The 14,570-nt window shown below is 28.0% G+C and overlaps 1 protein-coding gene across 1 annotated transcript; it reads left to right on the forward strand.

Annotated features, from left to right (window-relative positions):
* The first annotated feature begins 3,913 nt into the window (after positions 1–3,913).
* LOC107926247 (DNA-damage-repair/toleration protein DRT100-like) lies at positions 3,914–5,457 on the forward strand. Its single transcript, NM_001327259.2, has one exon. The coding sequence runs from the start codon at positions 4,063–4,065 to the stop codon at positions 5,173–5,175; it is 1,113 nt and encodes a 370-aa protein (NP_001314188.1). The 5' UTR covers positions 3,914–4,062; the 3' UTR covers positions 5,176–5,457.
* Positions 5,458–14,570: the final 9,113 nt, after the last annotated feature.

A 14,570-nucleotide genomic window follows, 5' to 3' on the forward strand; every position in this document is an offset into this window, starting at 1 on the left:
TTTTAATAGTTTATATATACAATGATAAAATGATAATTTTATATAGTAGAGCAGGTCAAAACAAGACAAACAATGACTGCAACCGTTCCATACCCATTATCCAAAAAAGGAAATCTATCTGCCTCTACCTAGCATCCACTTTTCAAACAAAAAAGATCCACTCCAAATTGGAAATCATGAGACGATTCGAGTTTTACCATTCTTATATTTTAATACTACAATGAATAAATTGATCCATTTAATAATATAACGAATAATTTGATTCAATCTATGGGGTTTGCATATAGTCAAATTAACTAACTACTGGTAGAAGTAGAAGGTGGGAGAAACCAAAGGGGACTTGGCATGGCTTCCTCAAAATTTTGGAAAATTATTATTAGGTTCTTTGAAATTTTTGAAAATTTTAATAAAATCTTCTGAAATATTTAATTAGATCTCCAAAGTTTATTGTCACATTCCACTACAATAATTGACTATAATCAAAATTTTAGAGATTGTATGATCTGAATCATATCACTTGTTGAATAAATAAATACAGTAGCAAAATAAGGGGACCTCTGGGGGCGAAAGGCAGAAGGTTTTTCACCCTTAAATAGATGTATTCGAAACTCCTCTTGTATCATTCTGTTTTCAACATTAATGAATTTCTTCTATTCTGCCCGTGGTTTTTCTCGAAAGAGTTTTCTCGTAAAATCTATGTGTACTTATTTTTCTTTTCTTATTGCTTTGTAACCATTTTACCACCGTTATCAATATTTATCATAACATAAAATAATTTTTTTTTTAAAAACCCACATTTACATAAAAACGAAATTCGAATATAAAACCTCTAACTATTTCAATGTTACCAATTAAACCCAACTTTATTTTTCACCAAATTTTGAATCATGAAAAGCAGGATTAATTTGTAACTAGTGCTGAAATTAATCATGGTGAATTGAATAGCTGCAAGATCATGCTTGATTACTGAAATTGATTCATCCATGTTATAGACACTCCAAAATTAATCTTCTCCATGATTAAACCCATACCACAATTCACCATAATGTCATTGTTTTTTCTTTAAATATTAAATCTTTTAGTAATCATTAAGTTTTTGAACAATAAATCCCTTAGTAATCATTATACCAATGAAATGAATAAATTGTAAAAAAAAAAAGGAAATGGGACCCTCAAAAAGAATTAAAATCCTAAATTGAAATTTAATAGGGTGACCGATTGATCCCATGATATTATTGGGCAATGAGCGTCGTGCATGCATGTGAATATCTCATGTTAAGCTCAATTTTTTTAAAAAGTATGAGAACCAAATCCGATTAATCCTATTTTCAATTCGATTTAGTAAAAGTTGACGAATACAAATGAATTGAATTTAATATAACTTAAAATATCGATTAGTTGATTTGAACGACTCAAATTCTACATGATTCGAATATTTTAAATTTTGATTTAACCTCGTATAAATTGACTCAATCAAAAATTATCTCGACATTTGACATCAATTCATAAACAAATAAAATAAAAATACCACATATTTCATATTAACATTATTAATGACTATTTATATTTGATAATTTAAACACATTATTACTTTTAAAAATATATTTAAAAAATATGACATCATATGATATATTACTGTATAATTATATATATCGTCAAATATTAAATATTAAATTTAGTAGCGGAGTCAGGGCTGGCAGGGGCGTCGTCCCCTTAAAATGAAATATTTTTTATTTATGTCATTTAAAATTTTAAATTAATAAATATAAAAATTGTACTTTAGCCACCTAAAAATGATAAAAATTTGATTTAATCCTTTAAAATTTATAAAGATATAAGCTATTCAAATTCTGAAATTACACTTTTGCTATCATAAAAATTAAAAATTAATTTTGACCCCCTAAAATAATTGTAATGTAATACATACTATTACAAAATAAATATATATATGATGCGATAAAATTAATTAATTTATTTAAATATTTAGATAAATTTTCAAGTTTGAATCTTTTGAATAGAAAATAATTTTGAAAAAATTTATCAGACATAAATCCTGATTTAATTAACACATTATATATTTATCAAATATTAGTAGATCTCATTATAAAAAAATTTAATAACAAAAACAATTAAAATGGATATTTACACTCGCACATGTTCAATTGACTTGTTCATAATTACAGATATTTATGCATTAAGTTTAAGTAGAATATGTATTTCTCTAAGTTCGGCTCAACTTGAAATATGAGCATAAAATTTTGCTTAATCTTATTTATATTTATAAATGACTAATTCTAGCTCAATTTAAATTTACCCATACTTTTCCCCCTTCTTGTACTCTTGAATCCACAAGTGCCGGCGAAGGTCGGGGTGTGCATTCGGTTAACCGACCGGTTAACCGACCCGAATTAGTTAAAACCGAATTAACCGACCTCCAAAATTTTTTAACCGTTAACCGAACCGAAATTTTTTTTAAAAAAATTAACCGAACCGAATTTTTTTCGGTTAAACCGGTCGGTTAACCGAATTAACCGAAAATCATATGATTTTTTTTGGTTAAAAATTAACCGATTTAACCTATTTAACCGATTAACCGACTTAACCGATTTAACCGATTTAACCAACTTAACCGATTTAAATCACTAAATAATTAAAAAAATTACATAAGTCTTTGAATCACTACATAACTAAAAACATTACATAAAATTTTGAATCACTAAATAATTAAAAACATTACATAAGTCTTTAACACATAAAATAAATTTACAATTAATTCATATTTTGAAAGACACGTACTGCTGCTCAAGAGAAGATGTGGATATAAATTTGGGTTCAGATTATTTATAAAATTTTTATTTAAAAATAAATAAACTTACATTACAAACTTGGGAAAAAAAATGAAACATGCAGTATTGCATGAAACATGCAGTATAATGCAGTATTTACATTATAAATTTGCGTGCACTATAATGTACAGAAGAAAGCATGAAACATGCAGTATGAAACATGAAATCGTGAAACATGAAACATGAAACATGAATTGTTCTTGGGCTTAGTTCTTGGGCTTAGAGCCTGGAGGAGAAAAAATATATTGGGCTGGCCGGCTGGGCTTAATTTAAGGCCTATTACCTTACAAAATTCGGTTAAACCGAATTTTTTCGGTTAACCGACCGGTTTCGAACTGATTTAACCGTTAACCGAAAATTTTAAAAATTCTTAACCGACCCCCGACCGAAAATATTCAGTTAACCGACCGATTAACAGAATTCGGTCGGTTAACCGAATTTTTTCGGTTTTAACCGAATTTTGCACACCCCTAGGCGAAGGACCAAGAGATTACCCGACCCCATACATCTGTAACTATAACAGTGGTATTGTTGAAACTTGCTTGAACATGAATAACTCCTTTTGGTATTCTATGTGCACTTTTCCGTGCACTACTGTGCCCATTCCTACGTGAACCAACTTTTGGTATAGGTTTTGCCATATTTTATCATTTCATAAAGATAAGTCAGAAATATATGGATATATCCATTTCATGTCAAAACAGATATTCTATTTTTATTTGTTTATCGCTTTCTTTAAGATTAGTTTCTTTTCTTTCAGGAGTTTTTTTTAGAATAGAAATATTATCATTGTCTTTGTTTTTTTTAGAATAGAAATAATTTGTCCCCTCCTACGGATTAAGCGACATTTTTCACAAATTTTACAAACGAAAACCCTTATTTTCATAGTTGTTATTCCTTAAATTTTTCTGAATTCGCTTATTGGAAAAAAATAAGTTTTTTTGAAATTTGAATGGGATCCCCAAAGAAATCTTGAATATTTATATTATATTTAATTTTTAATTTATTAGAGTTAACTCGGCTCATGAGCTACTATAAAAGTACCTCCCCCTAATATCTCTATTTTTGCAAAACCTTGTCAGAGCTCACTGCTCACTCTCTTTAACTTTCGTTCATCTCCATTATTGTTTCAGATCGTAAAATCAAAACCAAATTTTCGTTTAATTTATACATATAAACACCCAAAAACAAAAAGGGCATAAAAAAAGGAGATTCAATGGGGATCTTCTCCTTCAATGCCATAGCTTTGGCCTTCTTATTAGCCATTATCTCTGGCGCCGTCAATGCTTGCCCTTCTTCCGACCGAGAAGCATTGCTAGCTTTAAGTTCATCGTTAAAGGAGCCTTATTTAGGCATCTTCGATTCATGGAAAGGCACCGATTGTTGTTCCAACTGGTACGGTATTAGCTGTGACCCCACCACTCACCGAGTCACCGACGTTTCCCTACGCGGTGAGTCCGAAGACCCCATTCTTCAAAAAACCGGCCACTCATCTTCCGGTTACATGACCGGTACCATTAACCCTTCTATTTGTCAGCTCGACCGGGTCACTACTTTAATCATTGCTGATTGGAAAGGTATCGCCGGTGAGATCCCATCATGCTTGGCGTCGTTGCCCAACTTGAGAGTCTTGGATCTTATCGGAAATTCCTTATCGGGAAAAATCCCAGACCAGATAGGGAACCTTCAAAAGCTCACCGTCTTGAACTTAGCTGATAATAAAATCAACGGCGAAATCCCAAGCTCCATTGTTCAACTTTCCAGTTTAAAACACCTCGATTTGAGCAACAACCTCCTCACCGGCGAAGTCCCGGCCAACTTTGGCAACCTGAAAATGCTGAGCCGTGCATTACTGAGTGGAAACCAACTCACTGGTACGATCCCAATCTCCATCAGCAACATGTACCGGTTAGCCGACTTGGATTTATCGAGAAACAAAATACAGGGTCAAATACCAGCACAGTTAGGCAAAATGAAGGTGCTCGCAACGTTGGACTTAGGCAGCAACATGCTCACCGGCGAAATACCGCCGGCGGTTCTGGGTAGTACCGGTTTGGGTATCTTAAACTTGAGTCGAAACTCCCTTGAAGGCAACATACCGGACGTTTTCGGGCCGAAATCGTACTTCATGGCACTTGATTTATCGTTCAATAACTTGAAAGGTGCGGTCCCCGGATCTCTATCATCGGCGAAGTTCGTCGGACATTTAGATCTCAGCCATAACCATCTTTGCGGTACGATTCCGGTGGGAACGCCGTTCGATCACCTTGAAGCTTCATCATTTGATAGTAATGATTGTCTTTGCGGTAACCCACTCAAGACTTGCTAATAATATTTGCTTAATGAAATTAATAATTGTGCATGGGGGATTAAATTGTAATAGAATGTTTTATTTTGGGTTATTATTATAAATAATAGAAGTATTGAAGGTTGTCTTTGGTTATTACACCGATTTCATTTATGTGTAATAACATGTAGAAAGTGTACGTATTATGTAACGTAAGCGTGTGTATTAATTAATTTAATGAGTGTTTTTCTATGCAAAATATACTAAAAACTACAGTCGATGTAACTAAATTATTAATAAATTTACGTGTTTGTTACGAAATTATTCGAATTTTAATTTAAGTTGTTAAGTTGTTAAAATCGATTTATATGTTTGTTCTCTTTCCAGTTTCTTCTACAGTATAAAACAATTTTGAATGTCACCTAAAATCAAAAAAATTTTCTTTTCTAATTTCTTATATTGACCGTTAAATTAACTTAAATTTAATGTATATTTTACTCGAGTATTGATTCATTTACTGATTATCATAGTATATATTGATCCATTTACCCATTATCATAGTATATTTTTTTAAAATTTTTTATTAATTAATTGAATGAGACAATTTCTTATTCCTGTTTTATATATATATATATATATTTTTTAATTTCTCATTTAATAATAGATGAAAAAGGTAGTTGAAATGAATTGAATGAAAAGACAAGCATTATTGCAGATCTCTTTGTTTAACAGAGAAAAACAAAAATGGTATAATAAATAATAAATAATATTTATATATATAAAAAATTTGCCTGATGGCGTATGCCATTCTGACGAAGCACGTGAACACATGCAATTAGACCTGTGAGTTGGTAATTGGATAAGTTCTGCTTAAGGTCCCTTTACTTTTTACACGTTTAGAATTTCACCCCATATTTTTCTGCTTTAGAAATACAAGTCTAATTAATTAAAAATTTTATATTAAATTCAAGTTCAATTCAATGCTATTTTTTTGTTACATAGCTACTAAGTGAATATTTCTTTCATTTCAAAATGTTACATCAGTAAATTTAACATAACGATTTTAATACCGTTAACAATTAGACTTGAATTTTAAAATTTGAAAAGTAGAATAACTAAATTCTTGAAAATAAAAATATAGAAACTAAATTTCAAATGTATAAAGAATGCTGGTGGGATCAATTTGATTTGGGTGAATTCAATTTTTAATATTTCCCAGACTAATTCAGGTTAATTTCATATTCAAATCATTTAGGTGAAGGCGAGTAGTTTAGGTTTTAAGGCTTCTATTTTTTGAACATGATCATTACTTGTTTGAATAATTTTAAGTGCTAATCGTTTCAAGTTCAAATCGTTTTAAATTTAAATTGTTTCGAATTTAAATTCAATAGATTAAATCAAATAGATTTGAATTTTTCTGGCCAAATTTGTAAATTTTAATCAAAAATTAAAGCAATGCTTTAAGCTTCTTCACGCTTTGAGAATTAGGATTGGTTATCCAACTAAGTTAATATCATTCATCAAAACGGATTTAAATTCTATTGAGGACCGACTCGTAAATATCATTCATCAAAACGGATTTAAATTCTATTGAGGACCGACTCGTATAAACAACGAGATAGAAAAAGTGGAGAATAAAAGACATAAATATTTTACGTGGCAAACCTTCAAAAAGAGAAAAACCACGAGCTAATGATGTATTGACTTTTCACTAAATGAGTAAACAAACGATAGTACAATATGCAGAAACTAACTTAAAAGTACTAAACGTACAATCTCAAACCCCGAAAACAAAGTCTTAACTTGGAAACGAAATGCTCTCCATAATTATTACGAAACTTTCACCAAAACTCATATACGACTACATCTTGTCGCCTAAAAGAAAAGTCATTGTTGATTGGTGTGTTAATTTTGGCCACTCAAAATACGGATACAATGACCCCTTTAAATAGGCTAAGATTATAGTTCTAATCATACTAAAATATCATTGGAATAAATAGTGCTTAACTGGGAGAAGAAGTTTTACTTGAAGTAAAAAAAAACAGCCGCTTATATGGAGAATACGTCGTCTCTGCTTCGCCATTTCAACGTTGTCAGTTGCTCATCAAACGTCTTTCTATACTACTTGCAAAGAATTCGATAAATGCAACACACCCCACAAATTCAGTTACAAAATTATTAAAAATTCATTTTTTTACATCTTTATAAATCATTACAATTTTGCATAAAATAAAAATATTATTATAAATATTAAACCTCTTAACTTATCATTTCAACCAAAATATAATTTATTTTTTTATATAAAATTTTAATAAATATATTTATTACATAATTTTTTCTTAAATCTAATATATAAATTAGGTTGACATAATTATTACAGGCAATATATGTAAATTCTAAAGTAGAAAGATTGTAATATTAATGTAGGTTTAAAGTTAAAAAATGTTTTGTCGGGTTCAGTTGGGTCCTAAATCAGACATAGATTCTGAACATTCATATGATACACACCAAGTTGAGATAAGATAAAAGGTGATTTAAGTATTTAATAATGCCTCATTAATTATATATTTATATTACTGCTATTATTATTTAAGAGATTAATTAAATTAATATATCACTTTAATCAGATTCAACACAATATGATATTATAAAAATATATATCATTTTTATAAAGTAATAAATTTAAAAAATTTGCGTGTAAAAGTATTATGGAGACTTTATTATAGGAGTAAGATTGTCTTTTATCCTCTTTACTTAGAAATAGATAAATTAGTCTTTATACGTTAAATTAAAAAAAGTAAATTAGTTATTTCTATTAAAATTCATCTACTTGTATGGTTAAAACTGACTCGGTTGATTGAATAACTAAATAGTTACACGCCACGTGTACATTATATTGATGTACAAACACAATTTTTAACAATAAAAATGTGTAAAAAATTTAACAAAAAATTAATCTACTCATTTTTTAAATAAAGAAGAAAAATACAATCAAACCGTTTGTATAATAAACTCCTTTACACTTTTACCATTGTTTTTAAGTGAGAGAGACAAGGTGAGCTTGCATGCACGTGATGAAATGCATAGGATTCATAAAAAATAAAAAATAAAATAAAATAAAAAGTAAGCAAGTTGCAAATACAAAAGATCAAAAGATACCCTACTTTATATCATCTTTTTTTAATGTATAGTTTTTATTTTTTTTCTTTTTGTATGATTGGGATTTGTGGACCACCCTCAATTACCATTACCAAAATTGAGGGTACATAACAAATTATTCACTTGGAATTTGTGAAGTTTGTGGTTTAATGTGCATAAATCATGTTCACATTACAATTATTCGGTGGTGGCGGAGTCAAAATGTAAAAATTAGACGTGCTATGTAAAAAAAATAATTCTTATTTTAACTTTTATAATGATAAGAGATGAGGAAAATAGTGTGAGTGTAGAGATGCTCATGGGCCGAGTCAAACCTAAATATAATATTAGTATACTTTATGCTTACTCAAGCTTGACCTAGCCTGAAATTTAAGCTTAAGTTTTTGCTCAAACTTGTCTATATTTACAAAAGACTAACCCAAGCTCATTTTATGTCCGCCCATATTTTTTAAAATTTTTAAATATTTATTTTATTTTATATTTAATAATTTTATACATTTTTTATTTATTAAAAAATTATTATATAGTCATATTAATGTTATTTTAATATTTACATTAGAGTAGTATTATATATTTACTATAAGTTTATTTTTTTTAATGTGCTCTAAATTACGTAATATATAAAAATAGTATTATAAAATTAAAACAGGTCGAGCTAGGCTCGGGCCTTGAATGTTCAAGCCCAAGTTGAACCCATATTTTAAATAGGCTTAATTTTTTTACCTAAGCCCAATTCTGGGTCTAATATTTTTTCCCAAAATTCAGGCGGGCCTTCGGGCCTATGCGGGTAGCTCAGCCCTTGAATAGGTCTATGTGAGTGCTAAGAGTGGGGACGACTCTTTTCATATTCTAATTTTTACTCTTCAAATTTGACTTCTTCAAAAATATTTTCTCTTTATTTTTATCAATAATAATTTTTCTTAATATTATTTTTAATACTATAAAAATATTAAAGAAGCTCCATAATATTATATAAAAGAAGAAATTAAAAAATCTTACACCTTAAAGCGCCATGCCCTCGGGTCTCTTAGTGGCTCTACCACTGAATCATTCCTTTTCGCGCTTTTCTTATTTACTTCTTTAGTTTTGTGAGTTCATCATAGTTTCAAGTGAAGTGAAAAACAAGGAAGTAAATTTGATTGGTTGGTGAACCTTACCGAAATTTATTACCTCACGTGAAAATTAAGATTATTAAAACGGTTAAATTATTATTTGGGATTTCAATATAGTAATTATTTTTATATTAGAATTTGAAATTTTTTTGTCAAAATTAGGTTTTAAATTTGACAAATTTTACTATATTGGGGTTTGAATTTTTTTTTTCAAGTTAGTCATTGAACTTAACAGTTATTCTTATATTGGGGCCTAAATTCGAAAATTGGTCCCTATTGAGATCTAAATTTTAGGTTTTTTAATGATTAATTTTGATGAGTAAAAGTCCAAGCCACAATCTGAAAACGATTGTCAAATTAAGGGTTTAACTTAAATAAAAAAATTAAACCCAATGTGAGAAAATTTACCAAATTCAAATTCAAAAATAAAATTAGAAAATAGATTTTTTTTTAATTTTTAACGAGGAAAACAAGTGTTTTTTTTTTAGAAAAATCCTAATTTTTTTAACAAATGAAATAAGTGTAAAGATTACAAAAACGTTTCGAGCTCGATTCACGTGATTTTTCTAAAATGGGATAATTTCAGTATCGGTCCTCCATAGTATGTGTTCTATGTGGTTAAGCCTTTGATTTCAGTTTTTATTTATTAAATTCAATCCCTATGTTCAACATGCTAATACGACAATATGTTTAAAAGCATTATGTCATTCTAATTGAAGCAAGCACACATTTTCAAGCTATTGCCTTTTATCTTCTAAAATCAAACTTAGATAATAATAAAAATTGGGTTAATCATAAATTTGGCCACTAATGTTCAAATGTTTTCTCTATTAATCTTACACTGATAAAACTTGAACTGAGAACTGATTCTAATAGACTAAATTGATATAATTAACAATATCAATAATTAATTGTTGTATTTTTATTATTTCGCTAAAAACAAATAGAGATAAAAAAATAAAAAATAAAGGTTTTAACTTCAGATCTTAAGGTACAAGAGTCACAATCACTACACTAATAGCACATTTGAATAGGTGCTTACTTCCAATACGATACGTTTAGTTTTTTTTTTCTCTTACGCTACAGAACTAATATCACCGTTACTGTTATTTTTACATTAACTGCAGATAACGTACCGTCCATCTAATGGGCCCTAAAAGGGTGTTGAAAACATTTTAAAAAGTTACATATGATTGACATCTTTTTTAATAGAAGACATTTAGAATTTATAGAAGTAAATATATAATTATTTTTAATGTTTTAAAAATGTTTTAAATATAGTAATATGTAATTTATCCTTTCTAATTGATCAATAGAAGTTAGAATATTTTACAAAACATTTCGTTTATTTTCTTACTAATTTTTTTTCATACAAACATTTAATTACATGTGTTGAATTTGAAAAAAAATAATAATTTAACTTTTAAGTATTTATATTCCTATAATATTAAACTAATTTGTAATAATGCTATGGGATTAGTTTTTGATAAATCAATTAATTTGAAATAATAAATTAAGTTATTTTGTTTGCTTCAGGTTACATTTTAGTTATTTAAGTTATTGTTTTGTTACGAAATGGTCACTCTATCGTTAAGATCTATTACCTTTTAAATGACAGTCTGACGTCGTAGTTAAAATGAGTTTTAAATGTCAACGTGAATGTCCAACCAAGTAAATTAATTCATTTTTTAATTAAATAAATTGAATTAATTGAATTTTCTAAATTAATTAAAGGAAAACGTTAATTTGGTTTCCTCAAATAATCAAAACCAATGTATCAGATTAATCCTTGAATTGAAAAGAAAGAACCATTGGTCTCCTTTTTCTTTTAGTTTTTGTTTCCATTTTGACTGGAAAAAAAATCATTCATTTTTATAGTCATCTTTGTTGAATCGAAACAGTAGAAATCAAATTGAGTGCTCCATCAATCAGTTGGATTTTTTATTCAAAATGGAAGAGCAGATGATCGATTCAATGGATGATCCAGGCATGGATTACAATAAGTAATGGTTTTTTTTTTCTTCTTTTTTTGTTCTTTACTGAGTTTTGGAATCATATATTATGGTTTTTTTGCAAAAAGGTACTCAATCTTTTCATGTTTTTCTGTATATGCGACAGACAAAAATGACATTTTCATCTTTATTTATTTATGTATTGTGGGCAACCACATAGCAAGTAGGTATAAAAAGTCGATGCATCCATTTCTTATTCTTCTTCTTTGTCGTTTTGCTATTCTCTTCTCTAATGGTAACAAAAAAACCAACTGTCGCCTCTTTTTATACAGGAGAAAATTAGGTTTTAGAACAAAATTTTGTATTCTATTTTCATAAAAAAATAACTTTTCTCATCCCAATTGGACATCTATATTGGCATTTAAAACTCATTTTAACGGTCATTTGGGAGGTAACAAATCTTGACGACAAAGTGACTATTTTTTAGCAAAACGATAATGTAAGTGACTAAAACGTAACATTTCAAACATAAGTGACTAAAATATAACCTAAAGCAAAGAAAGAGAGAGAGAGAAAAAGGGACTATTTTGATAATTTACCCATAAATTTATTAAATTCATAAAAAAATAAAACTAAAAATACAAAATTTCACATCTTATGTTAAAATTTTCCCCATACAATAAATAAATTAAAGATACCAACAATTCAAGAGTTATTGTAGCATATATGACAATTAAAAATATGTAATTATGTCAATTAAAATGCACAACATTAAGTTCAATTATTGTACGTGACACACTATAAATAAGATACTTACATAAAGGATGGTAGAAAGTTTTTTGTGTGTGTTATTTTAAGATTTTTTGCATTTTAATTATTTTTTCTATTTTACCTATTTTTTGTATTTTTAAATTGAAAAATACTAAGCACATCATCTTTCATTTTACTTTAAATAAACTAAAAACAAATATGTCGATATGCTCCACGTTAAAGATTATATTATCGAATTAATTTTGTTTTTACAATTTTGATCAAAAATTTGAGATTGCGGAGTCTCCAACATCAAATATTTTTGATACAGAAACCTACCTCATTAGTTACTAAACTATGGGTACTTAATTAAAAAATTTACAATTAGGTCACTGATATTTTTAAAATTGTATTTTTTTTCATCACACGATTATTAAGTGACACTTGTTTATTTGGTATAATAACAATTTTAATCTTTAATTTTTATATCTTCTAATAATTTGAAACCCATTTCATATAAAAAAAATATTGAAAAAACTTAAAATTATTTAAAAATTAAAAATAAAAATTTTATATAAAAATTTCAAAGAAATAAAATCTCTAATATGTTGTTGTTGAAGAACTAATATGTATGGGAAATAAATATATTTATCACTCAATAGAATCTAATAACAAATTGAAAACAAAAACAAAACTAAAGAAGTTGGATCATTATATGCTTTCTCAGTGTTTCTGATACCATTTTTAACAAAAAATACAAAATACATAAATTTTTTTAAACTCACTTCAAAATTTAAATTATATTTAAATGATGTTCCACGTTTATTATTTACAGAAATAGTCATTCCAACTTATTTCTATAAATAAATCATAAATTCATGTAAAATTTTTAGATGATAAGCCCTTAAACATTTTAACTCCTTCAACTGGTAAACTCATGGCTTTATCGGGAAATTCATAAATTTATAGATTCCAAAGACTAATCTCAGAATCCGACGACCTTATTTTCCGTTTTTAAATCTAATATGGTCCCTTTCACCTTTCAATTCCCCATTGTTAGTTAGGTCATGTTTAGCAGCGTTTTTTAGAAATACTTTTGACGTGAACAATATTTTTGATGCAAAATGAATGCTAAATAAGCAATTTTTGAAAAGAAATTTTTGACTTTTCAAAAGCATTTTTCCCAAATTAGAGGAGTTAAATATTTTAGCTTTTCTTTCCAAAAAATATTTTTGATAGTTTAATTAAGTTTTAACCTCTAACACATGTTTCTTTCCCTTCTTTGATTAATAGCTTAAAAAATATTTAAAATTTATTTTTTATATATTAAAATATCATAATATTAACTAATTTGAATATTATTTAAATGTTTGTTTGTTACTTTATAATATCATATCTAAAATGGACATTTTATTTATTAAAAATACTTTTTGACAGCAATACTAAACACTTAAATCTTAAACCAAAATTTTCAAAAGTATTTCTCAAAATAACTTCTTCAAAGCATTTTTTTAAAAGTATTTCTAAAAAAAATGTATCTTGCTTATCTCCATCTCACCAAAGTCCATCCCTTCACTAGTACTCAACAATATCTATATTATCGTCATCTCCATTAACCCATAAATCAGTAAGTTTTTTAACTTGAAACTAAAATAAACTAGATCCGAAGAAGAAGAAGAAGAAAACATTAATACATGCTACAATCATGACGTAGTTAGTAACTTAGAAGGCTAATTTCCCTCCAAACCCTTTCTTTTCCTTTTTTGTCTTTAAACGAAATAACCAGACAATTACACGTGGTGTATGTGGCATACATACCTCATGTTGACGTATAAAAACCAATTTTTCATAATAGAAATGGATGAACTATTTAACACAATGACCAATTCACTCTTTGATCTAGCATACAGAAACTAATTTAATCATTTTCTAAATAGATGAAACAAAATACAATCTAACTCATTGTTCAAAAACCTCCACGATACTTTTACCGTCTATTTACTGATGTAACAAGTTTGAGACTAAGTTCATGAATAGGAGCAACAATAGTCATTATGTTAGATATGATAGTAGAAACTTTTCAAGCACATATGAATTTGCCCATTAATCAATCCAAACCCCATAATTGATGGGGAGTGGAGGCCCCCCCAAATAGCTCGGCGGATCAGGCAAAAATATAGAATTGTTCAACTTTCTTCATTTTTAAAGTAAATTTTGGTTTTCAGGACCCAACTTTTCTGTCTGCCTGCATTTATTATTGGTTCAGATCTCTAAGATCATACAATTCAATTACTCCATTGTCATTCACTTTTTTAACTTTATGGCTTTGGGTATATATATAATTTTAATTTAGCACTCATTTAATTATGAATAAATGTCTCGATTTTTAATTCAATTAATATGAATATTATTGTCAATACAGGAGAACGTGGGTTCGAGTATATTGGAGCGTATTATCCTCCTA

This window comes from Gossypium hirsutum, chromosome A08, assembly GCF_007990345.1.
Source record: "Gossypium hirsutum isolate 1008001.06 chromosome A08, Gossypium_hirsutum_v2.1, whole genome shotgun sequence".
NCBI lineage: Eukaryota > Viridiplantae > Streptophyta > Magnoliopsida > Malvales > Malvaceae > Gossypium > Gossypium hirsutum.